Source organism: Dipodomys ordii, unplaced genomic scaffold (genome assembly GCF_000151885.1).
Source record: "Dipodomys ordii isolate 6190 unplaced genomic scaffold, Dord_2.0 Scaffold118, whole genome shotgun sequence".
Classification (NCBI taxonomy): Eukaryota; Metazoa; Chordata; class Mammalia; order Rodentia; family Heteromyidae; genus Dipodomys; species Dipodomys ordii.
The window spans coordinates 1,865,538-1,877,434 of record NW_012267334.1 but is presented as its reverse complement, the minus strand read 5'-3'; the positions used below and the strand labels follow the sequence as shown (position 1 = coordinate 1,877,434).

Below are 11,897 nucleotides of genomic sequence, written 5' to 3'. Positions count from 1 at the left end.
GTGTGGTAGCAGAGCAAAGGGCCTCCTGGCCCTAGGGTAGGGACCGCAGGGACAGGAAGGGAGCAAGAACCTTTCAGCCGTGCACAGCCGGCCAGAACCCACTGGCCACCCCGGATGTGGGTGGGAGGAGGGCGGAGGAGGCTGTCCTCAGAGAGAGTTGAGCCTGGTCCCGCCTCCTGAGATGCCCTCAGGGAACACAGGCCCCATCTCCAGAGTGGGACCCCACCCCTCCCCCACATGGAAGATTGGGCTTTCAGAAGGGGAGATGGAGGAAAGGGTGTCTGCCTCAGAGCTGGTTAGAGAGCGAGGGCTCCCCAGCCCCACCTCCTCCTCCTCCAGCTCCACCTCCTCCTCCCCCAGCCCCACCTCCTCCTCCCCCAGCCCCACCTCCTCCTCCCCCAGCCCCACCTCCTCCTCCCCCAGCCCCACCTCCTCTGAAGGCTCAGCTCACTAAACCCTGGGGGGGGCGGGAGCAAGGGGGCGGCCCCTCCCACCCCAGGAGCCCCCTGCCTCTTGGATCTCAGGGTCCTTTGAGTGTCTTGCACTTTGTGGTTCCAGGGCACCTCTGCCACCGCCAGCCTGTCCCCACAGCCGCTGTCGATCTCCATGGGTTCTGGTTCTGGGCCTTCACAGGAGCAAGGCTGTGCCTCGCACCGCGTGGCTGCGCTGGGCCCAGCTCCCTGGAGGCCACAGGACACTCTCCCTCTCCTCCAGCCCTTCCCCCTATGTCCCTGTCCCCTGTCCCCTCCTCCGTCCCCGCTCCCTACTTCCCTCTCTCTGTCCCCCCTCTCCTGTTCCTTCTGTGTCCCTTCTCCACACCACGGGACAGCTCAAGCTGTGGCCTCTGCCTGTCCGTGTGACAGTCCAGTTGGCGGCCCTGAAAGGAAGCCAGCGCAACCCAGTTTTTGGGTGAGAGGCCCGGGAAGGGATCTGGCCCTGACTGAAGTCAGTGTGGAGCGTCCCCGCTAGTCCCGGGGCTCTTCCTCCAGGAGACAGGGAAACCCTCAAAAGCAGGGCAACCTCTCCCCTCCCAGGCAGAGGGGCCCTGGTGCCGCCCCCGGTGTGGCTCTACCTCAGGGAAGGGGCGGCCCAGCAGGCCTGGCCCCACCCCGCCCAGCAGGGAGGAAGAACAACACCCCACTTAGCCTCATAATTGTTTGCGAGATGAGTAATGGTGAGAAGGATGTGCCTTGTGCTGGGCATGACAAACCCCAGTTGGCCTGCAGCAGTGCGCAGCCCTTCCTGGCCCGGCCTCCTTCATCTGCTCCTGGACCAGCCTGGAATGGCATCTTCAACAGAAGGAACAGAAGCTATTTGCAGAGCGAGGCTCAAGGCCCAGTGACACCCTTCAGACCCTCCTGGAGCTCGAATCCCACGCTCAGGTGGGCCCAGGCTCTTAGAGGGAGAAGTGCCCCTTGTCCCATCTCCTCTGACCAAGAAGAGGCTGGACGCACAGGTCTTGAGGGACGATCACCAGACTTGTCTTTGGCTCCTCCCCTCGACATGGTCGCAGGGCCTTGCTGGTTCTAGAGGAGCGTCCGGGCCCTCTCTCCAAGGAGTCAAAGCTGCAGGAACCCCAAGGCATCCTCAGAACCCCTGAGGCGCACCCAGGTGCTGACGGGCACCGTCTGGTCCCAGTCTGCCTTTGCCTTTCTCTGCCATGTGACTTGACGTCTGATGGTTAAAAAGGGCTGGGAAGAGCCGGGCGCTGGTGGCTCACGCCTGTAATCCTAGCTACTCAGGAGGCTGAGATCTGAGGATCGCGGTTCAAAGCCAGCCCGGGCAGGAGAGACCATGAGACTCCTATCTCCAATAAACCACCAGAAAACCGGAAGTGGCGCTGTAGCTCAAGTGGTAGAGCGCTCGCTTTGAGCTGAAGAGCTGAGGGACAGTGCCCAGGCCCAGAGTTCAAGCCCCACGACCGACAAAAAAAAAAAAAAGGGCTGGGAAGGTGGCTCAGTGGTAGAGTGCTTGCCTTGCATGCCTGAGGCCCTGGGTTCAATTCCTCAGCACCACCTAAGCAGAAAAAGCCGGAAGTGGCACTGTGGCTCAAGTGGTAGAGCGCTGGAGCTGAAGAGCTGAGGGACAGCGCCCAGGTCCAGAGTTCAGGCCCCACGACTGACCAAACAACAAACAAACAAACAAAAAATGAGGCAGCCCTGCAGAGCTGTGACAGCACAGGAGGAAAGATAAAGTGCCACCTGCCCTTGGCCCAGGACAGGCCACCATGACAGGTGACAGCCATCGTCGCCCATCCAGCCACAGCCCCAACCCTGACCTGACCCGGCCTCCCATGCAGGCTCCCTTTACCAACCCACCCTCCTCCCCCACCAGCTCAGCCTCCTGGGGCAGGGCTCCCTCTCCACCCTGGCTAGGACGGGAGAGCGAAGTTCTCCATGTGGCTGACCCCCAGGCCTGGAGCTCTGAGAGCTGGGGTGGTCCCTGGGGCTCACCAGCCCTCAGGGGCTCAGGCCCGGGTCCCTCCCTGCCCCACAAGAGCAGGGTTAGTGCCCACCCCGTCACCCGCCATGCCGCCTTTGGTGCGCCTGCCTAGGCCCAGCTGCTCATGGTGGGTGGGGAAGGAGTGAGTGTGTGGACAGTGAGGGATGGGGCTTGGGGACATGTAAACAGAGCGGCTCAGGGCTCCTGCTGTTGGCCAGTCCCTCAGAGAAGAACTGGCCACGTCGCTGGTCTGGTTGTATGCATCCCTAAGCTGACCCTGGGGCTGGGGGCTAGGGCGGGTCCCAGGGATGCCTCTGCCCCCAGGAGGGACACTGGCTGCGGGGGGGGGGGGGGGGGAGGGGGGGACCCACGGGGGGGGGGGAGACCCGCCCTCTGCTCTGCTGCCCATCCACTCCAGCTGGCCCTGGAATCCCGCGACCCAGACCAAGGCCACGACACACATGGGTTCTGTGAGGGGCTCTCCACGCAGACCACCACAGGGAGGAGCCGGAGCTGAGCAGAGCAGGACCCTCGCTGCTCCCCCTCCTCCCTCCCATGCGCCCTGGAATCCATGCTCAGCCGGCTGAGCCTCAGCCGGGACCCTGAGCTTTCCTCCTCCCGTCCAGGAGCCTTTCCCACGGCACCAGGACTTTCCGCCGACTTCGCTCCCAACTGGACATCGCTCACGCAGACAGACCATGCTGGCTGCTCGCTGGCGCCCAGACACTCGCACACTCGGAGCGGTTCCAGGCCTCCGGTTATAAATAACACATGAGGGTGTCTCCCAGCGGTGGGCTTTCCGGGTCCCACGTAGAATCACCAGATCGCAAGCTTCCATCTGCAGATCCGCAGAAATATCTGGGATCCATCTGGGATGGAGGAGACTGTCCAGCCCCAGCAGGAGCCAGGGGTCCCCACCCCACGGAGCGAAGGCTCTGTCTGACATGCACGCAGGAGTGAGCCTCTCTGCCCGGCTCTGTGGGCCTCGTTCCCTGTGGCTAACCTAACCCCGAGTATCGCACGCTGCCAGGTGCACAGGGCAGGATCAGACTTTGGGGGAATTGTTCATGATGCCCCCAGGGACTGCCAAGTACCAGCGGCTTCCTCCTCCACGATAGACCGAGAGGGGCAGGGACTGACCACCAACCCCCGGCTGGCCTTTGGCTCCCCTTCCCCAGGCTCCTGCAGGGGTGCTTGGCCCTCAGAGGGCCCCAGCGTGTATTGAGCACGCTCCCTCCAGGGTGCCTAGCGTGCCCCACCTGCTGCCCGGGCCTAACCCACATGGGAAGAACCACTGGCCTGACAGAAGGCCAGCAAGGTGGCGGACACAGGACAAAGTCACCATTTCCTGCTGACTTGAAACGTTTTGTGGCGCCTTTGACCTGGCTCTTTCCTTTCTCCCAGAGTCTATGGCCCCATGGACCTTCCTGTTTACTGTGCCCCAGAGGCAGGCCTGGGCCTGGACACCAGGGGCTGCCGTCAGATCCCCTGTCACCTGGGCCTGGGTCACGGGGACAGTGGATCTGGCTAGGACAGGCTCACCGTGCAGCTGGCTCTGGTCCTGCCTGGCTTTGCGTCCTGGCTCATGGTAAGAGCCGTCTCAGTGGGATGGGGGGTGAGCCCCATCCCACTCTGGGAAGCTGCCCCTAAGCTTAGAGAAGCTGCAGAGAAATCCCTGGATGCTGCCTGCCAGGGCCCTGCCCCTGCCCCTGCCCCTGCCCCTGACATGAATGGTGTGGCTCCTAACTATGGCGGCTCAGAGCCTGGTCCTGTTTGGAAGCAGGACTGGGGAGCTACAGGTAGCTCTGTTCTGACACAGGCCTGCTTTGAGGACTGGCTAGAGGCCCAGCCTCAAAGCAGAGGGCCCCGACGGCCCCGGGTTCTGTAAAGAAGACTTCCACGAAACAGGAAGAGCAAACTGTAGAAGACCTGAAGAGCCAGAAGACAACTTCAAACTGTAGAGAAGACACAGCCCAGCTGGTGTCTCGTGTGCAGTCGTGAGGCACATCTAATCCCTACGCAGACCCTTGACCTGTGTGACAGTCAACGTTGTCATTTCAGAGACAAAAAAGGCAAAAAGAAAACAAACAAGAAACACTACAACATGTCTGCCTTGCTGCGTGGATCACCCAGCCTCTCCACCCTTTGGCCCACCCTGCAGGAAGAGCGGCATGGGAAGGAATATGGAGAAAGCTCGGAACAGGCCCAGAACCCAGGTCTTCTTCAAGAGAGGCAGGGCACAGACCCCCTTGCCTACTTCCTGTCCAGGAGCTCCAGCCTTCCTGGCTGGGCCTGGCATCCTGGGAGAAAACTTCCTGCCCAAAGGCAAACATGATGACATGAAGGGTAGGCCCTGCTTTCCTGGGGCAAGGCAGGAAGCTGGAGTCAGGGGTCCAAGCGGCCCCCATGGACGGCTGGTGGCGGACCTCAGTGCCAGGCAGTCCCCGGATCAAAGCACTTCCCGGTGAGGCCGGCAGCTCCTCCTACCCTTCAGGGGCACCACCATCCTCCTCCTCCTGATGCAGCCTCCAGCAGCAATGCTCATCACCACTGCCCACTGTCCACACTCGCTTGTGCTCCGCCCCCCTCCACCTAGTCAGCCCACTGAGCTAACACAGTGCCCTGGGCCCACCCAGGTTCAGCCCCAAGCCTGCTGGTATGCCTAGGTCCGGGCGTGTGGCTCTGGCAGTGCTGGGTGGGGCAAATTTGCTCCCAGTGACACAGGCAATTTCCTCCTTCCAAGAGAAAACAGAACCGGCAGCCCGGCTGTGAGCTCTCCCTCCCACCCCCCACCTCTGCCCCTGCTCATGAGGCTCTAAGGTCCCCCAGTGCTTGGGTACGGAAACACCTGCTGGATCAGGATTAGGGCTGTGGAAGAAGGTGGGCTGGCCACTTCCCGGGGAGCCAACGCTCTCCGCAGTCTGCCACCTTACCCACCACGGCCCCGCTGATCTCAGTTGAAGAAGTTGGCACAGGGCAGGAAGGGGGCGTGATTGTGCAGGCCAAGTGGAAGGGGCTCCAGGTGGCCAGTGGTGCAGCCACTGGCTAGCCTTGGTGGCCTGGAGAGCAAGAGATGGACACCACATTTGTTATGACAGGCTCTGGGCCAAGGCCTTGTCCCACATAGCCCACATGGCGGCCGCCCTGGAAGACAGGCTCTGCACTGGTCCCAGCCCCATGCTGGGCAGCTCGGGCTTCCTCTAGGATGGAAGACCAGGGGAGGAGGACCCCATCATCCCAAGCACTGACCACAGCAAGTCCAGGGCCATGCGCCGAGTGCCCACTTAGTGCATTTGATCCTTACAGGTGGCAGAAATGGGTCCATGTCACAGGTGGGAAGCCCAGGCACAGAACAGGACACAGAATAGCCACTGTCCATCCCTTCCCTGACCCCTTCCTTACACCCTTCCTCTCGGCCTCCTCTCCTTACCTTAGTCACAGAGAATTTGAGTTTGCTCTTAGTGCCCACTTCGTGCGTGTACATGCACCCTGGTACTGGGGCTTGAACTCGAGCTCAGGACCTTGTGTACTTACCTGGCTTTTTCACTCAAGGATAGGCACTCTACCACTTGAACCACACTTTATTTTTTGCTGGTTAATTGGTGATAAAGGTCTTCAAACCACTGTCCTCAGATCTTAGCCTTCTGAGTAGCTAGGATTACAGATGTGAACCATTAGTGCCCAGTTTGGTGCTCGATTTAAAACTCAACCAAAGTATCTGCTGTCTTGTTCCTTTCTTGGGTAAGGTTGGGCAGTGGGTCTGGTTGGATAAAGTCAGGCAAAACCAGCAAGCCAAAGACCTTGTTTGATATTCTATGGCTTCAGTGTGCTGTGGGGACACCTTGAGCCTGCCTCTGCCCCGTGGGCATGGAAGGTAACTCCCTCAGCTTCTCTTGGGCTTGGAGAATGCCAGGCCCAGGAGCGCTCTACCCTACTGCTGCAGGAGCCGTGGCACACATTGTAATTTACAGACACAGAGACATCTCATTAAGTTGTTTCCCCTGAGTACCGGCCTGCTCAGCCAAGTGCAGGTGTGGTGGAGACAGGTGTCCAGTGTGGCTTCCCTACATCCCCGGCCCATGCCCAGCCAGCCTCAGGCAAAGCTGTGAGATTCTTTTCCCTGCAGGACAACGTGTCCCCCTCCATCAGCTTCCCAGTAAGACCCAGGTCGGCAAGAAGGCACTCCACAGATAGTGCAAGGAAGATTCTGGTCACCTCGCCCAAACTGCTGCCCTCTGTGACCACTGGGATTGTCTCAAGACTTAAGACAGTAGCCATGCAAGGACGCGTGCACGCGTACGCACACACGCACGCACGCATGCACGCACGCACACCCCCTAGCACTCCTGCATGGTAGCCTGGCCTCAGGCACTGCTCAGCAGGACCCCTCACCAGCCCCCCTCGGGGAAGAGGTCGGGATTGGTGGTCTCAGCTCAGGTGCCAGGCCTACAGCCGCTGACCTGGGAAGTCAGCTGCATCCCACGTGAGGGGCCCAGGTATACCGACCAACGGATGGACAGCCGAGTAGACTGAAGGATGGACAGGCCACTTGTACAGAGTTCCCAGGCTTGGTGGTCTCCATTAGCAGCCTGGGTCGATGGAGGGACAGGGCCCCAACAGGCCTCTCCCAGGCCTCTCCCTCCAGTTACAAAGGCTCCCAAGCTCTCCGGGGTGCAGTTCAGGGGTTTCAGCCCAGAGGACATCTGCTTTGCTTCACTGATTTTTGGAAGGAACTCAAAGATCCACTGTTGTGAGTTAGGGATAGACATCGTGGCCACCGCACTGACGATGCCCAGCTTTGAGACAGTCCCTGGAGCCGGAGCACGCTGCTCAGCCAGTCTCACACCTCACCTGGGCCCAAGGGACTCAGCACTTGCCAACATCACCAAGGCGGGGGTGGCAGAGAGGAAGCCCTGGACTCTTTCCTTCACCAGCAGAGACCAGCACAGCGCCCCGCTGCCCCCAGCCTCAGTTAGTGGGAACTAGCATTTCTTTGATGGGTGAGAACTCAACAGTGGAAAATCCAATAAATTCCATGGGGCTCCCAGAGCCCCTGTATTTCCTCAAGGAGGTGACCGAAGCCACTCACTCGGCTCAGCACCCAGCCTGGCACCGTGGGCGCTCTGCACTGCCTAGCCGGGGCAAGCCCTGAATCCCAGCCGCATCCACCAGGCTGCCTGGTGTCCTGGCTTCAGAGGGTTCCATGTCTCCTGGCTGACCAGATGCTCCTTCTCCTGGGAACGTGCTACGGAGGAGCCTGCTGGCTCCCACATCTGGAGGAGGAGAAGGAGGAGGAGGAAGAAGAGGAGGAGGAGGAGGAAGCGGCGGCGGCTGTCCCTCTCTCTCTCCAGCTCAAAGGATAGCCCTTGATTTATGGGGTGCAAAGACCTCAAGTGTCTGCAGCAGCCCTGGGGGCTGGGCGCTGGGCAGTGCGGAGAAATCTGCCCTTCCACTGGGAAAGCGCCTGCCCCACCACATTAAAGACTGGACTTGCTTTGCTGATTTGGAAAATGTTTACCAGTGAGATGCTGATTGCGATAAGGAGCCGAGAGGCCAAGAGAAAGAGGAGAGAGATTGCAAACCTCTCCTGGTTCCATCCCAGGGGTGCCAAGTGCGCTTACATGCGGCTGGCATTTGCCACCGAAGTGCCTGTTTTTATTTAAATGGCCCAGAGCAAGGCTGACTAGACTAACATTCCCACGCCATCCCTCAGCAGAGCCTCTGGTTTTTGGCAAATTTTTTCCTTAGCTGTCAAGGCAAAAAAAAATATAGAAGAATGCTGGTCTTACTTAGGGGTTGTTGGGGGGGGTTCCCTCCCCCACTCAGCCCCCCCGAGACCTAGAAATAGCTCACAGATGTGTGGTACCTGCTGATGTTTGCGCTCGAGTTACTCCACCAACATAACTCCCTGTGCTCCCTGTAACTGAAACCCCAATTTCCAGGCCAGTTTTCTTTTTAAAGGGGGGCTGTGTGGGGGAAGTGTGGGGGACGGAAGCGCTAAACATGTCTGAATGTGTCTAGAGCAAATTCCAGGAAACTCAGCCCGTGAGAAACGCGGCTCTGGCTGGGGGTTCCCACAGGCAGCTGGCTGGGGGCAAGGAGGGCGCAGCCCGGCCTGCGCAGGGGCCTGCAATGTGTTCAGGGGTTCAGGGCTTCTCCTGTGCTGCAGAGGCCTTTCCTCTGGAAGCTATACTAGTCCCTGGAGAAGTGAAAAGGGACTCTTTTATGCAGGTAGCTTTCCAGATATTTTTAACCCCCCCCACCCCAAAGGAGAGGAGGAAAGAAGAGGGAAGGAAGGAAGGAACACGGGAGGGAGGGAGGAAGGAAGTGGGGAGGGGTGAGTGGGGAGGGGTGAGGAAGGACTTGGCTTTTCAAGTGACTCAGCCAGGAGGATGGTGGAGGCTGAGTTGGTACCAAGCCCGGGGGGCGTGGCTTCACAGTTTCGTCCCCTGGGGCCTTTTCTTTTTGGAGAAAGTTCTGGGTTGCTGCTGGAAGCTGGCCAGACAGGGTGGCAGTTGCCCTCTTCCTGCTCCGCGGGGGTCCTTGGGCCCCAGTGGCTCAGGCCCTGTGGGGCTAGTGGTGCCGAGGTGGAGGCGGCCCCAGGCAAGGCCAGGCACCATGCTACTCAGTCTGGGTCCCCTCCCTGAGGTGGGCATGGGCTGGGATTCCTTGGTGCCCAGCCCCTGCCCAGGGGTGCTGGCTTCAGAGTCCTGCCTCCCCCAGCCACCTTGTCCTGTTCCTCACCCATGAAGCCCCCAACCCAGCTTCTCAGCACACCCCCAAACCCGCACGAATCCCATGGTCCAATGCCATCTCTTGCAGGTTCCAGGAAGAGGAAAGCCATTGACCCCTAGGGGACCCCGCCACAGGTACTGTGAGCAGTTGAGGGACCCCAAAGCCTGGAAAAGTCCAGTGGGGTTCTCCTTCTCAGCACATGCCAGGACTCCCCACTGTTTTTCCTGAATCCACAGTCAGGGGCTGTGCTCTAAGCACTGAGACCCCTGGGCAGGTGGGCCTAAGACCACCAGGAAAGGACAGGCAGGTGACTGCCACCTGCAACCAGTCCTGTGCTGCCCATCCCGCAGGTCACTGCGGGAGTGACGGTACCAATCCTGTGTGGAAGGCCAGCGCTGCAGCCTCGGTGCCCACTCCTGTGGCTCACCGGCCCCGAGCCCTGTGCAGGGACTTGCCCGGGCAGCGCACCGCCAGCGCCTGGGCCTCCTCTGAGATGCTCTTCCTCCTCCCTGGACCTCCTGAGCAGCAGCCGCAGGGGTAGCAAGTCATCTCCCAATACGTACAGCTGGGCAGGGGTGAGCCCAGGCTGGTCAAGATGACCAGAAGCTTCCCAGGGAGGCCAGGCAGCCAAAGAACTGACTCGAGTCCACTCCCAGTGACTCCCACTCCGCATTCCTTCACCCTCTTTCGGTCACGGGTCAGTCAGCAAACCTTCCAGAGTGTGTGTTCATGGAGGCTGGGACCTAGCAGGGACAGGCCCAAAGGACCCCATCTCAGCATGGCAGACAAGACCTTATACAGCCCTCCTGCCAGGACAGCCAAATCACTACCAAGCTCCCCTCTGGGAGAACCATCACCCCTGGCTCCCAGACCCCCGTGGCACATGGTACCTGGGCACAGGAAACTTTTGCATTACTTACAGGTGTTCTGCTCTTGAAGGTATTAGGCTGCCAGGCCTCCCAACTGTCCCCTCCCCGCCTCCCGCAGCCCCCAGTGACTGACCCAATTGAACCTGCCTGGGGTGAGAACATATTAGTACCCTCTGATGATTCCTAGAGGTGTCTGCTCAATGTGCCCCTTCCCTGGGCACATAGCTGGGCCACCAGCCCAGGACACAGGACTCAGAGGCCCACTAGGGGTCTGATTTCCCGCTGATGGGGCCTTGCTGCACAGCACCTCTATTTAGAAATCTAGGGGTCCTAGCTTCCACCCTCCCCCACTTCCCCCTGGGTCTCTGGAACTCCATGGGGTGCCTTGCACACATCTCATTAACACCTCCAGTGTCTGTGGGGAAGAAGGCCAGGAATCTCCAGCCTACTTTGTGGGTGAAAAGGCTTCTCCACAGGCCTGCCAGGGACCCTCACCTTCCCGGTAAGTCCGCCCCTCCCCCAGGGCCTGGGGCTGAGTCTCAGCAGCCCCATGCTGCTCTAGCTCTGGGTTTGGGGGGAGCATTTGAAAGCTGAGGCCTGTGCTCTCCTCATTCTGTGTGCCCCATGCCCCACCTGGCTGAGGAGTGACCTGCACCTCTGCACCTGTGGGTCCGACACCTGAGTGGGTCTCAGTGCTGGCAAGGGACAGAGGCCTACGCTGTAGGCACCAGTGGACATAAGGTGGAGGCAGGGCCAGGGCACTGCTGCCCAGCTTTACCCCTCCCCTTGCCCCTAGTGCAGGCTGGGTAGTTGGTACTGCTGGTCTGAGGCCCTGGGGCATAATGCAAGGCCAGGGCGTGAGCACACTGGCAGGAGTAGCACTTCAAGGACCCTGAGGCTCCCAGTCCCCCGAGATGGGGGAGGATGTGGCACACGGAGTACTGAGCGTGTGAACTGCACCCGCCAGCCAACCCTTCCTTCTATGGAAACTGCTCCCCCGGGCTGTCGGCTGTTAAATAAACATCTCGGCTGCCTCTGGGCGCCTCCTCTCCCGGGCACTGACCCTGAGCAGCTACCCAGGCTCCGCTCCGCAGTGGAGAGGACGGCCGCAGGGAGGAGCAGGGCAGAGGGGTTCCCGCAGTAGTGGCTGGGGTCTGGCTGGCACTGGCGGCGTGGAGGAACAGGTTTACCAGCAAGGAGGTGGGTCTGCCCACCTGGGGCGAGGAGGCCTCCCGCGCTGGGCCTGGTGCAGTCGACGGCCTCAGGGCCCCCTCTGTCAGGTCTCCTTTACCCTCGAAGGCCCCCGCAGGGCCTTCCCCTGGCCTCCCTACCGTGGGTGTGCGGCTGGGCTGGTCCCCTCCCGGCCTTGGGATGGGAAGGGGGCGTTGTCCGACCCGGACTCCACTAAACTTTGGTTACCGAGGGGCCGAGGCAGGCCTTTAGGGGCACCAGGCGCCTCACCCAGCCTGGCCCGGGCTGCCCGCGCCTGGCGTCGAGGTGGAGAAAGGGCCGGCGGGGAGCACGTGGAGGGGCTGCGCCCGCGCGGGCCGCGGGGCCAACGACCTGCGGCTTTCCCGGGCCACCCTGGGCCGAGGGGCTGGGTCCAGGGGGAGAGACGGGGCCCGGGCGCGTCTGGCCGGGTCTCTCCTGGGAGGTCGGTGCGTAACCGGCCCGGCGCGCCGCCGGCCCGGGGCGGCTCCCGTGGGGCATCCAGAGCCCCAGAGCCCGCGGCGTCGCGCCGCCTCCCTGCGGGGTCAAGTGCTCCGGAAGTCCAGGCTCGGTCTTCCCGAAGCCTTCGCGGGGGACATCGGGGTGCTGACCGCAGCGGCGCTTGGCGGCTCCCCGCGTCCC

General features: G+C 61.2%; 1 protein-coding gene across 1 annotated transcript in view; it reads left to right on the top strand.

The window, feature by feature from the left end:
* Positions 1–1,164: 1,164 nt before the first annotated feature.
* Notch1 (notch 1) overlaps positions 1,165–11,897 on the top strand; it is a 57,079-nt gene continuing 46,346 nt past the window's right edge. The window contains exons 1-5 of the mRNA XM_013029371.1: positions 1,165–1,382; positions 3,069–3,199; positions 4,083–4,241; positions 4,711–4,788; positions 9,528–9,714. Coding sequence (XP_012884825.1) covers positions 1,165–1,382; positions 3,069–3,199; positions 4,083–4,241; positions 4,711–4,788; positions 9,528–9,714 — 773 coding nt within the window. The remainder of the gene's footprint in view (positions 1,383–3,068; positions 3,200–4,082; positions 4,242–4,710; positions 4,789–9,527; positions 9,715–11,897) is intronic.